This window comes from Periplaneta americana, chromosome 8 (genome assembly GCF_040183065.1).
Source record: "Periplaneta americana isolate PAMFEO1 chromosome 8, P.americana_PAMFEO1_priV1, whole genome shotgun sequence".
Classification (NCBI taxonomy): domain Eukaryota; kingdom Metazoa; phylum Arthropoda; class Insecta; order Blattodea; family Blattidae; genus Periplaneta; species Periplaneta americana.
The window spans coordinates 137,670-155,499 of NC_091124.1; the positions used below are offsets into that span (position 1 = coordinate 137,670).

Consider the following 17,830-nt stretch of genomic DNA (forward strand, 5'->3'; position numbering starts at 1 on the left):
GAGCTTCATTTGTTCTTTCATGGTCCTGGTTATGTTTCCGCTACAACATTCATCAAATGGAATGCACAGCCCATATTATCTTGGTGGATCTATTTTCGTTTGTTTTTTATATTTTAAGAGGTTATGTGCATTGCTGCATTTCCTAAAAGAAACCATCAGTCATCCAGGATTTCGGTTCTCTATATAGGCAATTCCAATAATAGCGATGACATATTAACTAATAAATGAATAACTTATTTTGATGCTTCTTTATTTCAGTGATTTATATCTTTATACAAAGGGGCCATGTTAAAAACAGTTGCTGTTGAGCTCAGTATCAGACGAAATTGGAAAAACAGTCCGGTGAAATGTTTTTAACGTATAAATGTTTAACAAAAAGTTAACTTAATTTTAATTTAATAAAAATTATACTCATTTATAATTTTCTGCCCAAATACTGGCCTTTCACTGCAAACCCGGCATTCTTCAATTTTCCCTATTTTCTGCCTTTCTCTATATCTCTTCATATGATCCATATACCTTAATGTCGTCTATCATCTGATATCTTCTTCTGCTCCAAACTCTTCTCCCATTCACCACTTCCAGTGAATCCTTCAGTAAACACTTTTTCTCAGCCAGTGACCCAACCTTAGCAAACAGGGACTTCGAGTAACCTTACTCTATCACTGGAACTGTAGCAACAGGAGATTATAGCCTAGATAAGAATTCTCTGTTCTCTACTTTGCTTAAAGAGAAATTGGATCAGTGAACACATGGGGGTGTCTTACCTTTCCGCCTGGTGACGTTGACTGCCTCAGCGAGCTCCCCCCTGGCTGCGGACATGCCGACAACTCTGACCCGGTACTTGGCATTTGCCAGCAGGCCTGCCAACACAACAGACGTGTTGCGTACTTCCACTTCTCCAGCAGAGTCGCTGCACTTTTCTTGGCACGCAAGGAGTTGAACACACTGCAGTCAAATATTATCTAACTAAAGCCCGGAAGTTCAGATATTTTGGCTAAAATAGGCAGGCAAATAGACACTTACAATTCAGGAAATAGGCATTTAAAATAATAAAAATTGGCATTTAAAATTACGAAAATATAGAGTAAAATCATCAAAGCAGTGCTGTAATATAGACTAATTAATACACCTCTGTATCACATATCAGTACTTTACTTCTCTTGGTTACATGCCACAATGAGATGTTGTTCCAAGTTCTCAATTGTTATAGTCAGCTGCCTGTTCATCAAGGAAAAAATTGTTATACTTCCACTGAAGTGATTGGCGCATATTTGAAACATGGTATTGTGGATGGACTCATATCGGTAACAATAGTGCAAACTAATGGCAATCCTACTAATTTGCTTCCAATACAAATCAATCTGTCAGATATTTTTTTCTCTGCACTGTTTTCTTGGAATCTATAGAAACTAAACCTCTCAGACGAGATAAACCAACTGACTTGGGGTGTGAGATACAATAGCAGTAACTACTGCTGCTGCTGCCACTGCTATTATCATCATCATCATCATCATCATCATCATCATCATGATTATTATTATTATTATTATTATTATTATTATTATTATTATTATTATTATTATTATTATTCTCAGTGAAACGTACAGCAGAGTTCATATAGGTCAGTTTCTGTCAGACACGTTTCCAATTCACTGTGGGCTAAAGCAAGGAGATGCACTATCACCTTTACTTTTTAACTTTGCTCTAGAGTATGCCATTAGGAAAGTCCAGGATAACAGAGAGGGTTTGGAATTGAATGGGTTACATCAGCTGCTTGTCTATGCGGATGACGTGAATATGTTAGGAGAAAATCCACAAACGATTAAGGAAAACACGGGAATTTTACTTGAAGCAAGTAAAGGGATAGGTTTGGAAGTAAATCCCGAAAAGACAAAGTATATATGATTATGTCTCGTGACGAGAATATTGTACGAAATGGAAATATAAAAATTGGAAATTTATCTTTTGAAGAGGAGGAGAAGTTCAAATATCTTGAAGCAACAGTAACAAATATAAATGATACTCGGGAGGAAATTAAACACACAATAAATATGGGAAATGCCTGTTATTATTCGGTTGAGAAGCTTTTATCATCCAGTCTGCTGTCAAAAAATCTGAATGTTAGAATTTATAAAACAGTTATATTACCGGTTGTTCTTTATGGTTGTGAAACTTGGACTCTCACTTTGAGAGAGGAACATAGGTTAAGGGTGTTTGAGAATAAGGTGCTCAGGAAAATATTTGGGGCTAAGAGGGATGAAGTTACAGGAGAATGGAGAAAGTTACACAACACAGAACTGCACGCATTGTATTCTTCACCTGACATAATTAGGAACATTAAATCCAGACGTATGAGATGGGCAGGGCATGTAGCACATATGGGCGAATCTAGAAATGCATATAGAGTGTTAGTTGGAAGGTCGGAGGGAAAAAGACCTTTGGGGAGGCCGAGACGTAGATGGGAAGATAATATTAAAATGGATTTGAGGGAGGTGGGATATGATGATAGAGAATGGATTAATCTTGCTCAGGATAGGGACCAATGGCGGGCTTATGTGAGTGCGGCAATGAACCTCCAGGTTCCTTAAAAGCCAGTAAGTAAGTAAGAATTATTATCAAATCAAGTGAACTAGTGCTTTATGGAACTTGAATATAAATTCTGTCTGTGTATGTGGTTAGACATCGTCTTTAGTTACCTCATAAGTGACGTAATAACTTATGACTGAGTTTGAAGTGGACGGAGGCTCCCTCCACGCCACCTCCAACTCACTGCTGCTGCTGGAGGTCACACGCAGGTCTTGTACTTTGAGTGGAGCTGCGAAGTACAGAAAGAATGTTATGCTTATTACAGACTGTGAGAAATCATCTACTACAAAACTTATAATAAGAATATAATAGTGGTAATATCACAGTCTAGTACATACAGTCACGAAGCTCAATACATAGTAAATATGCATGCACAGATAGTTGCTAACCACTAGGATTGCTAATATCGCCTCATTACAGACAATGCAAAATAGTACCGGCACAGTCAATTGTTCCTAGCACCGTCAAAACTCAAGCTTCGTGACTGTATATGCTAGACTATGGTAATAATATGAGAAGAAAGTTATATTAAATGTGTTTTATAAGTTCTCTGAGAAATACTCTCAAGTCATGACTAATGATACTACAGGAGTTAAAATGAAGGTTAATTCTATTACTAAGCTTCACGTACCGTGAAACTGTTTCATTAATTGTGCAATACTGATTTAGTGCAAAAATTATAAGCATGCCAGGTATATTCTGGTGTCATTTGAGATTTGTTGATGACCTGTTAAAACTAAGTATGCAAATTTTCAGTGTATTTTAGTGAAATGTACAATGGTCAATTAAGAAGTTTGCTTTCAAAGTCTGAACGTGGATTTCACAGTTGAAAAAGACGAAGGGAGAATTCAGGCCTGCTTGAAAATGCTCAATAACAGCTACCAGCGGCGAATGCTAGTCACAAAGTTAGGCTTGCTCTTTTATTCATAGGGGAAGGTGGGAGGATATAATAATTCGTAATTAAATAATCAGACCCACATAGCCTAAATAATTTACAGTATTTTATAATTATGAAATCATTATGAGTCATGGATCATATTCGCTTATCAGATGTAGAAGTTCGATATAATATAACAAACATGGCCAACAAAACAGTTCATTTAGTTTTTTTCGACCCTGCCAACCAATGCATATTGCTGTATTGAGCTGCACTGAACGAGCGCACATATTCTCTATAATGTCTGTCTTCTCTTGAATAGTCCTTCGGGAAAATGGATTTAATAATAAGGTTTCAATGACACACAATTCCGAACTCATTGCAATACTTCAAATTAATGTTTAAGAATTAATAACACATGCAGCAGCTAACACATGCATTCCGCTCATACAATTACATTGCACAGCACATTCCCGCTGTCTGTGTAACGTTAAATAGTCGTTGGTGTAGCTCTCGGACCAGAGCTTCAAACAACACATAACAGAAGCATGTGCACCTAGGACGGACCAAGGAGGAAGGCACTTGCGTGCGCATCATATTCTCGCTATTTCTACGTCTTTCCTGTAGCTCCGGGAAACGAGCAAGCGTTGCGATACTTGCGGTGTGCAACCTGCGGATGGTATTACGCCTATACAATGTTCCAAAAATCAAAATAAATTTTAATGTACGTAATCCCATTTTGAGAAATACACATTCTACGAAAATGTTGAGCTTGCGCAGCAACCATAGCATGCCCTGAGAAATCGCCCCTGACAGCTACATTCAGGGAAGTGGAACGTAATACTTTAACTATAGCAATTTTATTTTCCACCTTTGCTTATCTTAATGTTATTAGCAGGGAAGGATTTATATGTAAATACATATTTACTTATAAAGCTAATATAATTTATATTTTGCATTATCTTTATGTTTCACAATGTGTAGGGTTGAAAAATCCTACTTTTATTTTCCATATTTTTCCATATTTTAGAGTTTAGTACATATTTTCGTTAATTTCCATATATTTTCCATATTTCATATAAAACAGTCCATATTATATTAGGTTTAACAATAAAACAAAACAAAATTCCATTAACTTTTAAAAATACATTTCAACAATAGAGATTTAAACACATGTTCAGTAATCCCTTTAACATCAGAGTTATTTGAAAATTAGCAGTCCTATCAACAATGGGAAAGTAAGTTACAAAACTGTATTAATTTAATTTAAAATTTTTAACAGACTTCAGTTGTGCAGCTCAACAGTTAAATGCCAGTCAGAGTACACATAGGTTCAGTTTTGTAAATCATACTATAAAGACGGTAAATATGCCAAAAGTACGTCATTCAGTCAATTTAAAATCAAAACTAACAAGTTACATTTCAGAATTTAAAGAAGATGGTTTATCAACTGACAATAAAATATTATTTTGTAATTTGTGTCAGTGTGCAGTATCATCTACACAAAAGTTCCTGGTGCAACAACACATTACAACTAGTAAACATCAGGCCAACAAACAACTAAATTCCAAGCAGAGACAATTGTTTTTAACACAACCAACAACATCGAATGTAAGATCTGAGTTTAACATCGACCTGTGCCGTTCTCTCATCTCTGCTGATATTCCTCTCTACAAACTAAAGAATAAGGTCTTCAGGGAATTCCTTGAAAAATATACTCAACATACAATCCCGGATGAGTCAACACTTAGGAAGACGTATGCTCCATCCATCTACGATGAGACAATACAGAAGATAAGAGATGAAATTAAAGATAGTTCAATTTGGGTTTCCATTGATGAGACTCCCGACAAAGAAGGTAGACTTGTTGGTAATGTAGTTATCGGTTTGTTAAGTGAACAATATTCTGAACGAATTCTTTTACATTGTGATGTTCTAGAAAAGTGCAATAACAAAACTATAGTTAAACTGTTCAACGAAGCTATGGGTATCCTGTGGCCAAAGGGTATTATGTACGATAATGTGTTATTCTTTATTAGCGATGCTGCCCCTTATATGGTCAAAGCTGGACAAGCATTATCTGTTGTATATCCTAAATTGACTCATTTTACTTGTGTGGCGCATGCATTTCATCGTGTGGCAGAAGTGGTCAGAGACAATTTCCCTAAAGTAGATTTGTTGATTTCATCAGTGAAAAAAGTATTTCTCAAAGCTCCCAGTAGAGTTAACGTGTTGAAAGAAATGTACCCTGAAATTTCATTGCCACCAAAGCCAATTTTAACTAGATGGGGTACATGGCTAGAAGCAGTTGAATATTATGCCGAACATATAGACTCTATTAACAATGTTCTCCTTGCATTGGACTCTGAAGATGCAGTCTCAATTGATACTGCGAAAACAGTTACCTGTGACATAAGTGTGAAGAATGACTTAGCTCACATTCAGCATACATTTTCATGCATCATAAAAACGCTCAAAAGTCTCCAAAATAGGCACCTTTCACTATCTGAAAGTTTTGAAATTATAAATAGTACTGTGGAACAACTGAATCGTGGTAGAGGTAAAGTTGCAGATGCAGTAAGAGCTAAGGTGGACACTGTACTTTCAAAAAACCCTGGATATGAAGAACTACAAAAGGTTGTTGCTATGATGAGTGGTGAATCAACAGTGAAGATTAACTTGGACTTATCCCCAGCAGACATTGTGAAATTGAATTATGTACCAGTTACTTCTTGTGACGTCGAACGCTCTTTTAGTCAGTATAAATCTATCCTCAGAGACAATAGAAGAAGATTCACTTTTCAGCACTTGAAAGAAATGTTTGTAACCTATTGTTATGGTAACAGACAATAAAAATTGTGTTTTGTTGAAACTACATTGGAAGATAAGGTACGTCCATTATATTTTTTGTTTAGTTTGATTAAAATGTACCAATATTTAACGTACATAGTCATTTTTTTATAATTTTAAGTCCATATTTAATTCCATATTTTGGTAAAAATCCATATTTAATTCCATATTTTGGTAAAAATAACTACATATATATTTACATATTTCATATATTTTTAGTCCATATAAATCCGTTCCCTGGTTATTAGTTTACATTAACGTTTTCGATACTCTTATTGTATCATCTTCAGATGTTAGGATGTTATGTCAACATATGTGGTGAAAACCTAGCATCATATTGTGTTCTATGCATTTCAATAACCCACAACACAATATGAGGCTAGGTTTTCACCACATATGTTGACATAACATCCTAACATCTGAAGATGATACAATAAGAGTATCGAAAACGTTAATGTAAACTAATAACATTAAGATAAGCAAAGGTGGAAAATAAAATTGCTATAGTTAAATATAAAAGCTTATCGGTATCACCAAAAAATGAAACTAATAATACTTTAATTTACTGCAATAGCTTACACTACGTCGACAGCATGTGAATGCAAAGCCCAATAGAAAACGGAATCTTAGGAAGGAATGCATTAGCTATAACTTAACAGCTTTTGTTTATCTCCGCTTTTTAGTAAGAATGGCAAGAGAACAGATATGTAGTATTAAGCAAGAAATACCGGTACCGCACATTTCTCATTAAAGGAACACACTTCCGACTTAAAATGAAAACCCATGCATGTTGCTCATTTTTTGGGGACAAGGACCATGAATTCTCTGTAATATAAACAATGTGAACTCCTGGATTTGGTGCTGATGCCAGATCCTCAGTTTTGAAACAAAATCCAAGCTGTACCTCCTGCTGCGGTGGTGACACTCAGAGGCTCCGAGAACTCAGTGGTGTTAGCACGGACCCTGACTTGGTAGCTGAGTCCCGGCAGCAGGTCCGTGACATCAGCACTGAGTGCTTTTCCCACGGAGTATGATCGCCACCGCCAGTCCTCCTTGATCTGCAACTCAAATTCTCCTGCGGGACACCAGGTTTCATTCTGACCAATGAACTGCAAGAGGAACAAAATCACAATATACAAGCAGCTCAAGTATAACTTACACTCGCTTGTAATCAATTAATGAAAACATTTTCCATTATCGGACAATCGGGCCAATCCAAAAGGTCTAATGGTACGACATTATACAATAATCAATTAATTCTACAATGGCACTACAAAAATCAATTATTTCTAAAATGATACTATAACCTACAACAATCAATTAGTTATAAAATGGTACTACAACTCCCACCTCAAAAACCAGAAGGAAGTAAGACCAAAATCTCCATTTTGAGATATGGTGAGATGAATGTTCCAGTTTGCATACAGCTTTATGATTTATTTCTTTTGAATATCGAAATGTAGGTCTATATGCAACTATTCATCTCTACAATTCAGGAGCATAAAATACGATATATGAATCAACCATAAAATGAAATTCGTTTTGTCTTCTGATACAAGAACTGTCAATCATTTCTAAAACTATATAACAATTAATTGTTTCTACAATGGCACTATATGACAAACTAAATTTTGTGAGTTCGTGCTTCTGTTACTTCCAGAGCCACAGCTATATAACCTGAAATATAAAAATACGAAACTTCCAAAATGCTGAAGTCCCATGGAAGACACCGTGTTAATACAATATTCACTTCCTTAAGCAGTCTTTACTTAATATCAGAAATTATGTTGTTTCATTAAATTTTACCTCCCAATGAACTTGGAATCCAGTGGATGTGATGTTTGTAGTACGCAGATTATTTGGAACAGCATCTGGAACTGTAAAAATTGCTTCCATAAATTTAATATAATGCAAAATATTTTAGCCTTATGTCTCTATGGGAAGGATCGCATGTTTTTTACGTGCTGTGTTATTATCATGAAACACAAATCAAGTTTAGTAAAAGCTACCTTGAAGAACTGGCTGAAGACACGAACTAAATGAGGGACCTATCATTAGGTTAGGAGAAATGCATTGGCAATAATAATTCATTATAATATTAATTGGCTTTCACTAATACTTAATATAATAGCAGCTATTACATTACGTACTAGTGACAGCTAATGTTCTAAATTGTTTTGTCCTTTATTGTTTCATTCAGAACACGAAACCCTCAAGAGATGACGAAAAATTCCTTACTCTTACAGACCACATCTGGTCTGATTCGCAAAAATGAAACAATGAAACTGATCTTATTGGAGGTCCTTTTGACTGTGGCAATCACTTTCACTGCCATAAAGGACTGACAAAAGAAACAGAATATGCCAGGCTAGCATATTTCTTTACACTGTGGCTGCTACCACAATTAATTTGTCGGACCATATTTTAGACATCCTGTATATAGTAATATCAAAATACAGTGTTGAAGAAAGTACAATATTGTATCTTCACACTTTATTTCGAGTACAGACATTTCACGCAATCAATGGAATTCTTTTAATCCCCATGTCGCTTTTTCTTTCAAGCTAGAATCTTTAACAATTGAAGAGAAATGAGGTAGTATCGGTATACGAAACTCTTTGCTCCTGTGAAGCATTGTAAATTTGCTCATAATGAAACACTGCATTACAAACCTTCGCACATTGTCTGGGAGGTGACAGAGGGCACTTGGAAGCCCTGGAAGCTGCTTCCGTCTTGGTCAATGATGACAATTCTTATCCGGTAGTTTGTGCCGGGCTTCAGACCTGTCAGCTTGGCCCTCACGGGAATGGACGAACTCAAGGGTGGCAACATTATGTGCTTCTCTGTGTCTGTCCACGAGTCGCAGTCGTCCACCTCCTGTCCAAATGCCACAAACTGTAAACTGTACTGCAAACCACTTACAACCCACCCGGCGGTTTATTTACAAGAAGTACACAAGTCACTGTGACATTGCCAGCACGTAGAGAATTACAACTTGCAATATTTGAGACTAAGGGCCGAATTCATAGTCAACACTTATCATAAGGAAACACTTAAGCAGTTGCTTATAATAATTTCCAATTCATAAATCCCACTGAAGTGAACACTTATTCAAATAAGGCAGCTTGTCAGCTTACTCAAGTGTTTCCTCATATGCATTGTAATCAGCTGATTCGATATACAATAGATGATGATTATGATTTAATTTAATTTATTGAGTTCTGTAATTAAAATGAAAATGAGTTTCGGCAAGCAGAAGATATATCAGAGATATGGAAAACCCTTTAGAGATGTATAATGATCAACAATTTAAGAGGAGATACCGTTTCGACAAGAACACTGTTGTGAATATTCTGGTGTCTCTCATTTCAATTCACAATACAACCATGAGGCTTACCGATTTCGCCACTGCTGAAAGTACTGGTTGCTTTGAGATTTTATGCTACAGCAGCATTTCAGGTAGATTTAAGAGGCATTTTTTTTTCGAAAAGTATTCACGTCCCAACAAAATGTCATTTGCATTTTTGTTTGTATTCTACCCAAGGAATAAGCTGTTAAAATTTGCGTAATTATATCATTTCCACTTTGTTTAGCATAAAAATAACTGAAAAATAAATTAAAATGATTTACTTACAGGAATATTTCCGGAGTTTGCATTAAACTCAACTGCAATTTTGTTCATTGTCATTTCTTCTTTGTAGAGAACAATTATCAATTTTTTTTCTTACTTTCGATGATATCTCCATATTTCATAACTAGTTATCTTAGCTCACTTCTTTCTTTTCTGTAAAATGCTTTCTGGACATCTTGTATAATTTTTAGCTCTATAATATTTACTTCTGTATTTGTGTACGACAATAATGCCGATTTAACAATTTGAAGGTGCTGGAAAACAATTGAATGTTGGAAAGCACTCACGTCTAGCCATGTTGCCATATTTCTTTCAATGTCAAGGGAATGCTCAGGGCATATGAATGAGTAGCGTCTCTGCAATACGATCTGAAATAAGTGCTAAGGAAATGCTCATTACTTAAGTGTTTCCTCATTTTATAAGTGACGACTATGAATTCGACCCTAAGGAAAAGAAAAGAATCTATATTTTTCATTTTATTTGGTTATTTTACGACGTTGTATCAGCATCTAGGTTATTTAGCGTCTGAATGATATGAAGGTGATAATGCCGGTGAAATGAGTCCGGGGTCCAGCACCGATAGTTACCCAGCATTTGCTCGTATTGGATTGAGGGAAAACCCCAGAAAAAACCTCAACCAGGTAACTTGCCCCGGCCGGGATTCGAACCCGGGCCACCTGGTTTCGCGGCCAGACACGCTGACTGTTACTCCACAGGTGTGGACAAGAATCTATAACTATATGACTGGGGATAATATGACAAATCTTCCCTTAATATAGTGATTGCTTGTGTCACTTCGTAGGATATGAAATGTGTTCCTGAAAGGTTTCCATTGCAAGCTTATTGCAGAAGTATTACACACTCTGTACGTGATGAGCCAAGTGGTGAAATGCGAGTACCTTGTACTGCACTTTGTAGAAGAGCGGGACTCCGAGGCCCTTGAGGTTGGTGGTGCCCACGTCCGCCACCACCGTTAACTCCGAGTAGCCCACCACAGCAACAGAGGGCGCGGTGGACACGTGCTTGTATGCTGCGAGAGAGGAGGGATAGATAACACTACACTGGCAAGGTGCTACAAACACTGGCAAAATATTCTAACATAAATTTCGCTAGCATATTTACATTCTACGTTCACATTCATTCACTAATTTACTCTTCCATCCTAACTTTCCACACCCCCTCTCTTATTCACACACACATTCATCCTTTCATCCACAGTACATTCACTTATTCATCGTCTCAATTTTACTAATGTATTTACTCTTTCATCCGTCCATTCATCTATTAGCTTCACTCATTTATTCAGTAATTAAAGAATGCATTTACTTCACATCTGCTAAGAGAGAAGTTTTATATGATATTCTTATTGAATTTGGTATTCCCAAGAAACTAGTTCGATTAATTAAAATGTGTCTCAGTGAAACGTACAGCAGAGTTCGTATAGCAGAGTCAATTCACTGTGGGCTAAAGCAAGGAGATGCACTATCACCTTTACTTTTTAACTTCGCTCTAGAGTATGCCATTAGGAAAGTCCAGGATAACAGAGAGGGTTTGGAATTGAACGGGTTACATCAGCTGCTTGTCTATGCGGATGACGTGAATATGTTAGGAGAAAATCCACAAACGATTAGGGAAAACACGGGAATTTTACTTGAAGCAAGTAAAGAGATAGGTTTGGAAGTAAATCCCGAAAAGACAAAGTATATGATTATGTCTCGTGACGAGAATATTGTACGAAATGGAATTACAAAAATTGGAAATTTATCTTTTGAAGCGATGGAGAAGTTCAAATATCTTGGAGCAACAGTAACAAATATAAATGATACTCGGGAGGAAATTAAACACAAAATAAATATGGCAAATACCTCTTATTATTCGGTTGAGAAGCTTTTATTATCCAGTCTGCTGTCAAAAAATCTGAAAGTTAGAATTTATAAAACAGTTATATTACCGGTTGTTCTGTATGGTTGTGAAACTTGGACTGTCACTTTGAGAGAGGAACATAGGTTAAGGGTGTTTGAGAATAAGGTGCTTAGGAAAATATTTGGGGCTAAGAGGGATGAAGTTACAGGAGAATGGAGAAAGTTACACAACACAGAACTGCACGCATTGTATTCTTCACCTGACATAATTAGGAACATTAAATCCAGACGTTTGAGATGGGCAGGGCATGTAGCACGTATGGGCGAATCCAGGAATGCATATAGAGTGTTAGTTGGGAGGCCGGAGGGAAAAAGACCTTTAGTGAGGCCGAGATGTAGATGGGAGGATAATATTAAAATGGATTTGAGGGAGGTGGGATATGATGATAGAGACTGGATTAATCTTGCTCAGGATAGGGACCGATGGCGGGCTTATGTGAGGGCGGCAATGAACCTCCGGGTTCCTTAAAAGCCAGAAAGTATTTACTTCACATTTGTATTGAACTATTCATTCATTTGTTTCACTCACTCATTCATTAAATAATTAACTAATTTCATAGTCAGTTCACTCATATACTGACATATTAAGTTATCTGTTCATTTATTCATCCATTCACTTCACTCATTCATTAAATAATTAACTAATTTCATAGTCAGTTCACTCATATAACCACAAAGTTACCCAGCATTTGCTCTTAACAAGTAGAGGAAAACCCCAGAAAAACCTCAACCGGATAACTTGTCCCAACCAGGATTTGAACCCGGGCCAACTCATTTCACGATCAGACATGCTAACCGTTACTCCACAGTGGTGGACTAATCATTCAACTCCATTCTCCACCCATTCGATGTGTTTCTCCAGATCTTCAGATTCTGACAACTCACTTTGCTGGCACAGCGGGGGGTAGAAGCCAGCGTCGCAGCCGTGCAGGCAGGTCCCGGTGTAGAGGTCGCACACTGTGCGGTGGCAAGCACCGCAGTTGTAGCCACAGTCCGGCCCGTAGTTGCCGCTGCTGCATGCTGTGCAAAGAAACAGTTGACTGCACAGCATACAAAACAAGAAAAGTGATGGAAAAAGAAAAATTATAATTAGAAGTAAAAGGGGGAGAACTGAAGGACAGAGAATAAAAATATAATAAATGTACGCAAACAGGGAAGCCAGCAATACAAGAATGTAAAGCAAGAGAAGACAAACGAGGAAATAAGAAGAGAAGGAAGAGGAAGCAAAAAGAATAAGAGTAAAATGAGAAGAAATTAAGGAAGACGAATAGAAGACAAAAGGTGGAAAGGAAAAACAAGGAGAAGAAAAGAAGAAGAGAAATGGAAGAGAAAAATGATGGCAATTACGTGTAAAAGAGAAAGAATAAAGCTGAGAAGTTAGAAGATAGCGAAGGGGACTAGGAGATGTACAAGAAAAAAATGGAAAACAAAGGAACTGAAATGAATGAAGAACAATGTTGAAGAAAAGAGGTAAATTCATGCCAGTCATTGTTTCCACTATTATGTAATAATCATCATCAGTGTGACGAACACTCACGGACATTGCAGAGGAAGCCTGTGAAGCCTGCAGCACAAGAGCAGCCCAGGAGGGGGCGGCACATGACCAGATCCCTGCAGCCCCTCTGCGACCAGGAGCACATCCCCCCGCAGTCGTCCCCGTAGCTGTTGGGTCCGCAGCCTGTGCACACGTAACACTGGCCACCATCATTCGGTGGGACAACACTAAGCATTTTGCAACGCTACATCATCGAAACATTTTGTTTGAAACAATGACCCATTTTACACATTTTATTTAAGCATGAAGAAATACAACTACACATTATTAGTATGCACTGTTCCAAAGAACACTTCATACAATTGATCGCACACGTCACTTTTTGTAAATTATGTCCTTCTGGTGTCCACCATTGTTGGCGATGCAATCTTCTGCACGAACACACAGACTCGTCATAACCTTACGAAGAGTGACCCTGTTATGGCCTCGATTTCGGCGTGAATGTTGTTTTTCAAGTCCTGAATAGTTGTTGGCCTGTTAGCGTACACTTTGAATTTCAGGAATCACCGAAGAAAATAATGGTGAATCTTGAATTTGGTATTGCCAGTATAGGGAATTAAAAACAAACACTGAAAATATCTTAGTTTTGTAGTGTGGAGCAGTAGAAACTCGATGTGATCACTGGGAGAGCTGTGGTCCCAGCCAACCCGCCTTAAATAGTTTCCTTACTTATATAGGAAAATCGTCGTACTTGAAGGAAGAAGGCGGCCATATTTCGTCCTTGTGACGTAATTTGAGGTGGAGTGGGAGAATGATTGCAGTGTCGCCAACTGTGGTAACCATTCATATAATCTTACACCCCTAACCAAACCAAACCAAACCTAACCTAACGTACTACACACCTGTTGTAACATTCCTCACAGTTTCATTTCGTTTGCCGATATTGGCATCCCTGCTACACCTATCTGCTGGAAGTCAGAGTCATCTAGTGGAAGTGAAGTGAAACTGCGACTCTGTTAATTACGTTTCCTAAGTTGATTCTGTGTTATTGTGTCATTGTAGTGATAATTGCATATATATTGTACGATAAAAATAGAAATGTGTCGCGGCTGTGATAAAAGTGTTCTAAATTGATTTCCAGCGCCACAATCCCAGTGATAAACGTTAGGAGTTCGTTGGAAGTGGCAATAGGAAAATGCAGATTGACCAATAATCACAAGCCGATAAATCAGGCGAACGGGCTGGCCAGTTGGCAACACCAAAGCGGGAAACAAGATGCTGTCATGGAGGTTCTGACTGTGCGAGCCGTTGCACTGTCCTGTTGGAACCACGACTGCATATGGATATTTTTACGGCGCATTTCCTGCATTACAAACTGTTGAAACATAACATATAGATCTGATATTACAGTGACACCGTCACCTGCGTCATTCTATGGACCAAGAATATCCTGCACAGACACGCCACACCACACAGTACCTTTGCGTTATGAAGAGATCTTTCGTGAATGTGATTAGGATTGGTAGGCGCCCAGTACCTACAGTTTTGCTTGTTCACATACCCCGATAAGTGAAAATGGGTCTCGTCAAACATCATGAACTTGTTGAGAAAATCGGATTGAGTGTTGATCATCTCCAGACAGAAGTTTGACGTGGCTGCAGGTCCCTGTGCAATAACTGTTGCACCACTTGGAGTTTGTAGGGATGGAACTTCATATCCAGATGAAACATCCGTCGCACACTTGTGTTCGAGATGTTGAGGACTTGCGAATGCCGACGAACTGATCGCGTTGGACTTCGCTCTAAAGCAGCTGTTACTCTCGCAGTGTTGTCCGGGATGCGAACCGTAAGTGGCCTACCAGGGACTTCTTGTTTGCTACAGATGCTGGGTTGCTCTGAACTGCTGGACCCATCTCGTAATCGACTTCTGGCACGGAACTTTATCATTCCAGCCAATGTCAAAATGTTGCCGAAAAACGCTGCGTTCGTATCACACGATCGCCACGTTTTAAAAACGTTTCAATTACAAATTCGTTTTATCCTCTCAGTTACAAACGCACGATATTCGTTTGACCTACGCTCCGCACGTTTGTGATCTGTTCTCCACACTGCCTGGCAGTGTCGCCAACACATAAATTGTATCTCCCTCAGTCTGACACCTGAAAATCCGTCAGAATCCGTCAAAATAAAGAAAACATACCCACTCATATCTATATACAAATAAAAAGCAAATTTTAATACACCTTACTTACCAATCTTGATTGAAATAATAATTCGTCCACATCACCTGCCTCTATTTCTGAAGTTGATATGCTGCGTTGATCTACGGAATTTCCGTCCAGTTGGCAACACTGCTGCCTGGCTTTGAACCAGTGTCGCCAACTCCAGTTTGCAGAAATACACTATTCACTTTAAAAAACCACTAAATATAGCACAAACCCACAATATTTTTAGATCTAGGATTACATACTTAAAAAATAGTAATAATAGGCTATAAATAATTGATAAGAAATAATCAAAACTACATAAGAAGAGATTCTACATAATAATCATCATCTTTTTCTTCAATTTCAGCCGTAGTTGTGGAAGTTGCATCTGCACTTTCGGGTTTGTACGGTATGTTTTCATTGTTTCGATTTTTTTTAACAATGTGTTCAGCAAGTCAAAATCATGGCAACATTTACCACACTGTCTCACTGCAGTCTTAACCAAAGACGTTGTAGTTATATTAGTTGTTTAAAGAAAAAACAGATTCCCACTGACCTGAGAGCGGAAAAAACTAGATTTGCCACTCCACACAGTTCAATAAATTTTTCCCCACAGAGAGAAAAAAAACTAGATTTAGTGGGAAAACCACTGTGTTGGCAACACTACTTTGAACTGCACTACACACTGGTACCAACTCTCTAGGAAACCGTGTCCAATAATGGCGCGCAATTTAAAATGTGTCATTGTTCCTGCCACATTCTGTACATTAACTGTATTTCGTAGGTATATTCCACTATCTTATCTTTCTCTTCTGAAGAATGTCTACTACACATTTTCGAGTTGTAATCCAGGAAAGATCAATTTAGTCATTCAGAAAGCGTCAATTGTATTTCAGATTAATTAGTGAATTTCAGAGTAGTTCACATGTAATTCAGATTGCAACTAAAATCCAGAAAACTATTAATTCCATTTCAGAAAACGTCAATTGTAATTCAAAAAGCGTCAGATGTGATTAAGAAAACATCAATCAATTGTAATTCAGATTATATTATTCAGACTGTGCAATTGAAATTTTGAAAAGGTCATTTGTTTGGTAGTCATGACAACTAAGTAGGTAGGTATTTTCGTTTAGGTGAGTGCATATTATAATACGTCAGCAGTGAAAAAGTTCAACGCTTTCTGGATTTCACTTATTGATATTTTCTGAATTACAATTAAAAAATCTTACTTACATATGACCTATTCTGAAATTTACTTTATTAATCTAAAATTGAATTTCACCTGGAACAGATGTTTATTTATTTCATTCCAATTTTTATATTTTATACATATTTTCAAACCGTTAAAAAAAAAAAAACAACGAAATAGGCCTATCTACACAGAGACATTCCACGATTGCTATAAAAGGGAAATTTGTCACACAATTGTACCTACACCGATTTCACCTTTCTGATATTCCTACTTGTCCATGATATAATAATCATGATGAAAATCTGGAACACATTCTTCTATACTGTCCATCCATAAACCACAAAAGAAGAAAATTAAAACCATCAGTACCAGTTGCAGAAGACACAGCTCTGCAGTATATATTCATTACACTTCAATTCTGGCTACTAGCAACAGGCATCTATAATGAACACCAATCAAAATACCCCTCATTTCTCATGAAAAACAAGAACTGAAAAGACTACAATGGACTACAGTGGACTTTATGTTGTCAGCAAACAGCTGGATACATTAAGAAGATTGATTGATTGATTGATTGATTGATTGATTGATTGATTGATTGATTGATAAAAGGGAAATAAAGCTATTAAAATTGAAATATATGGAAAAATAAAAGAACTAGTATCTGAATTTACGTATACAGGTATAAGATTAGACTCATACATTATGGTTTTGACAAAATACAGTTTCCTCATTTTCGGGAATTTCTAAATGTGGAATCAGGGAGGCTGTCGTGGATCTTATTTTTCACACTTTAGTTACTCTTTTCTGCTGACTGACTCACCGTTGAATGTTGCATTTTTTCGTAATAAAGTTCGTAATTTGTGGGAGTTTACTTGGGCAGTCTGTCGTGTGATTCGAATATGACTTATACACTTACTCATCACGGACAGAATGACAGAGACACTTGTTGACAGACACCAGACAGACGACTCTTGGTGGCGAAAGAAAGATTTCGTTCGGAAACAAATTTTCACCATTCCTACAGCATCTCTAATTAATATTCCTCTATCAATGACAGCGAAAAAT

At 37.3% G+C, this 17,830-nt stretch overlaps 1 protein-coding gene across 4 annotated transcripts in view; it reads right to left on the reverse strand.

The window, feature by feature from the left end:
• LOC138704391 (uncharacterized) overlaps positions 1-17,830 on the reverse strand; it is a 73,133-nt gene that overhangs the window by 27,735 nt on the left and 27,568 nt on the right. For 3 of the 4 annotated variants that reach the window (XM_069832219.1, XM_069832221.1, XM_069832220.1), the window contains exons 12-19: positions 13,407-13,547; positions 12,755-12,889; positions 10,847-10,977; positions 8,989-9,211; positions 8,123-8,193; positions 7,221-7,425; positions 2,700-2,818; positions 768-948 (exon numbers count right to left, since the gene is read on the reverse strand). In XM_069832219.1, the coding sequence (XP_069688320.1) occupies positions 768-948; positions 2,700-2,818; positions 7,221-7,425; positions 8,123-8,193; positions 8,989-9,211; positions 10,847-10,977; positions 12,755-12,889; positions 13,407-13,547 (1,206 nt within the window). The remainder of the gene's footprint in view (positions 1-767; positions 949-2,699; positions 2,819-7,220; positions 7,426-8,122; positions 8,194-8,988; positions 9,212-10,846; positions 10,978-12,754; positions 12,890-13,406; positions 13,548-17,830) is intronic. The other variant, XM_069832223.1, reaches the window with a different exon arrangement.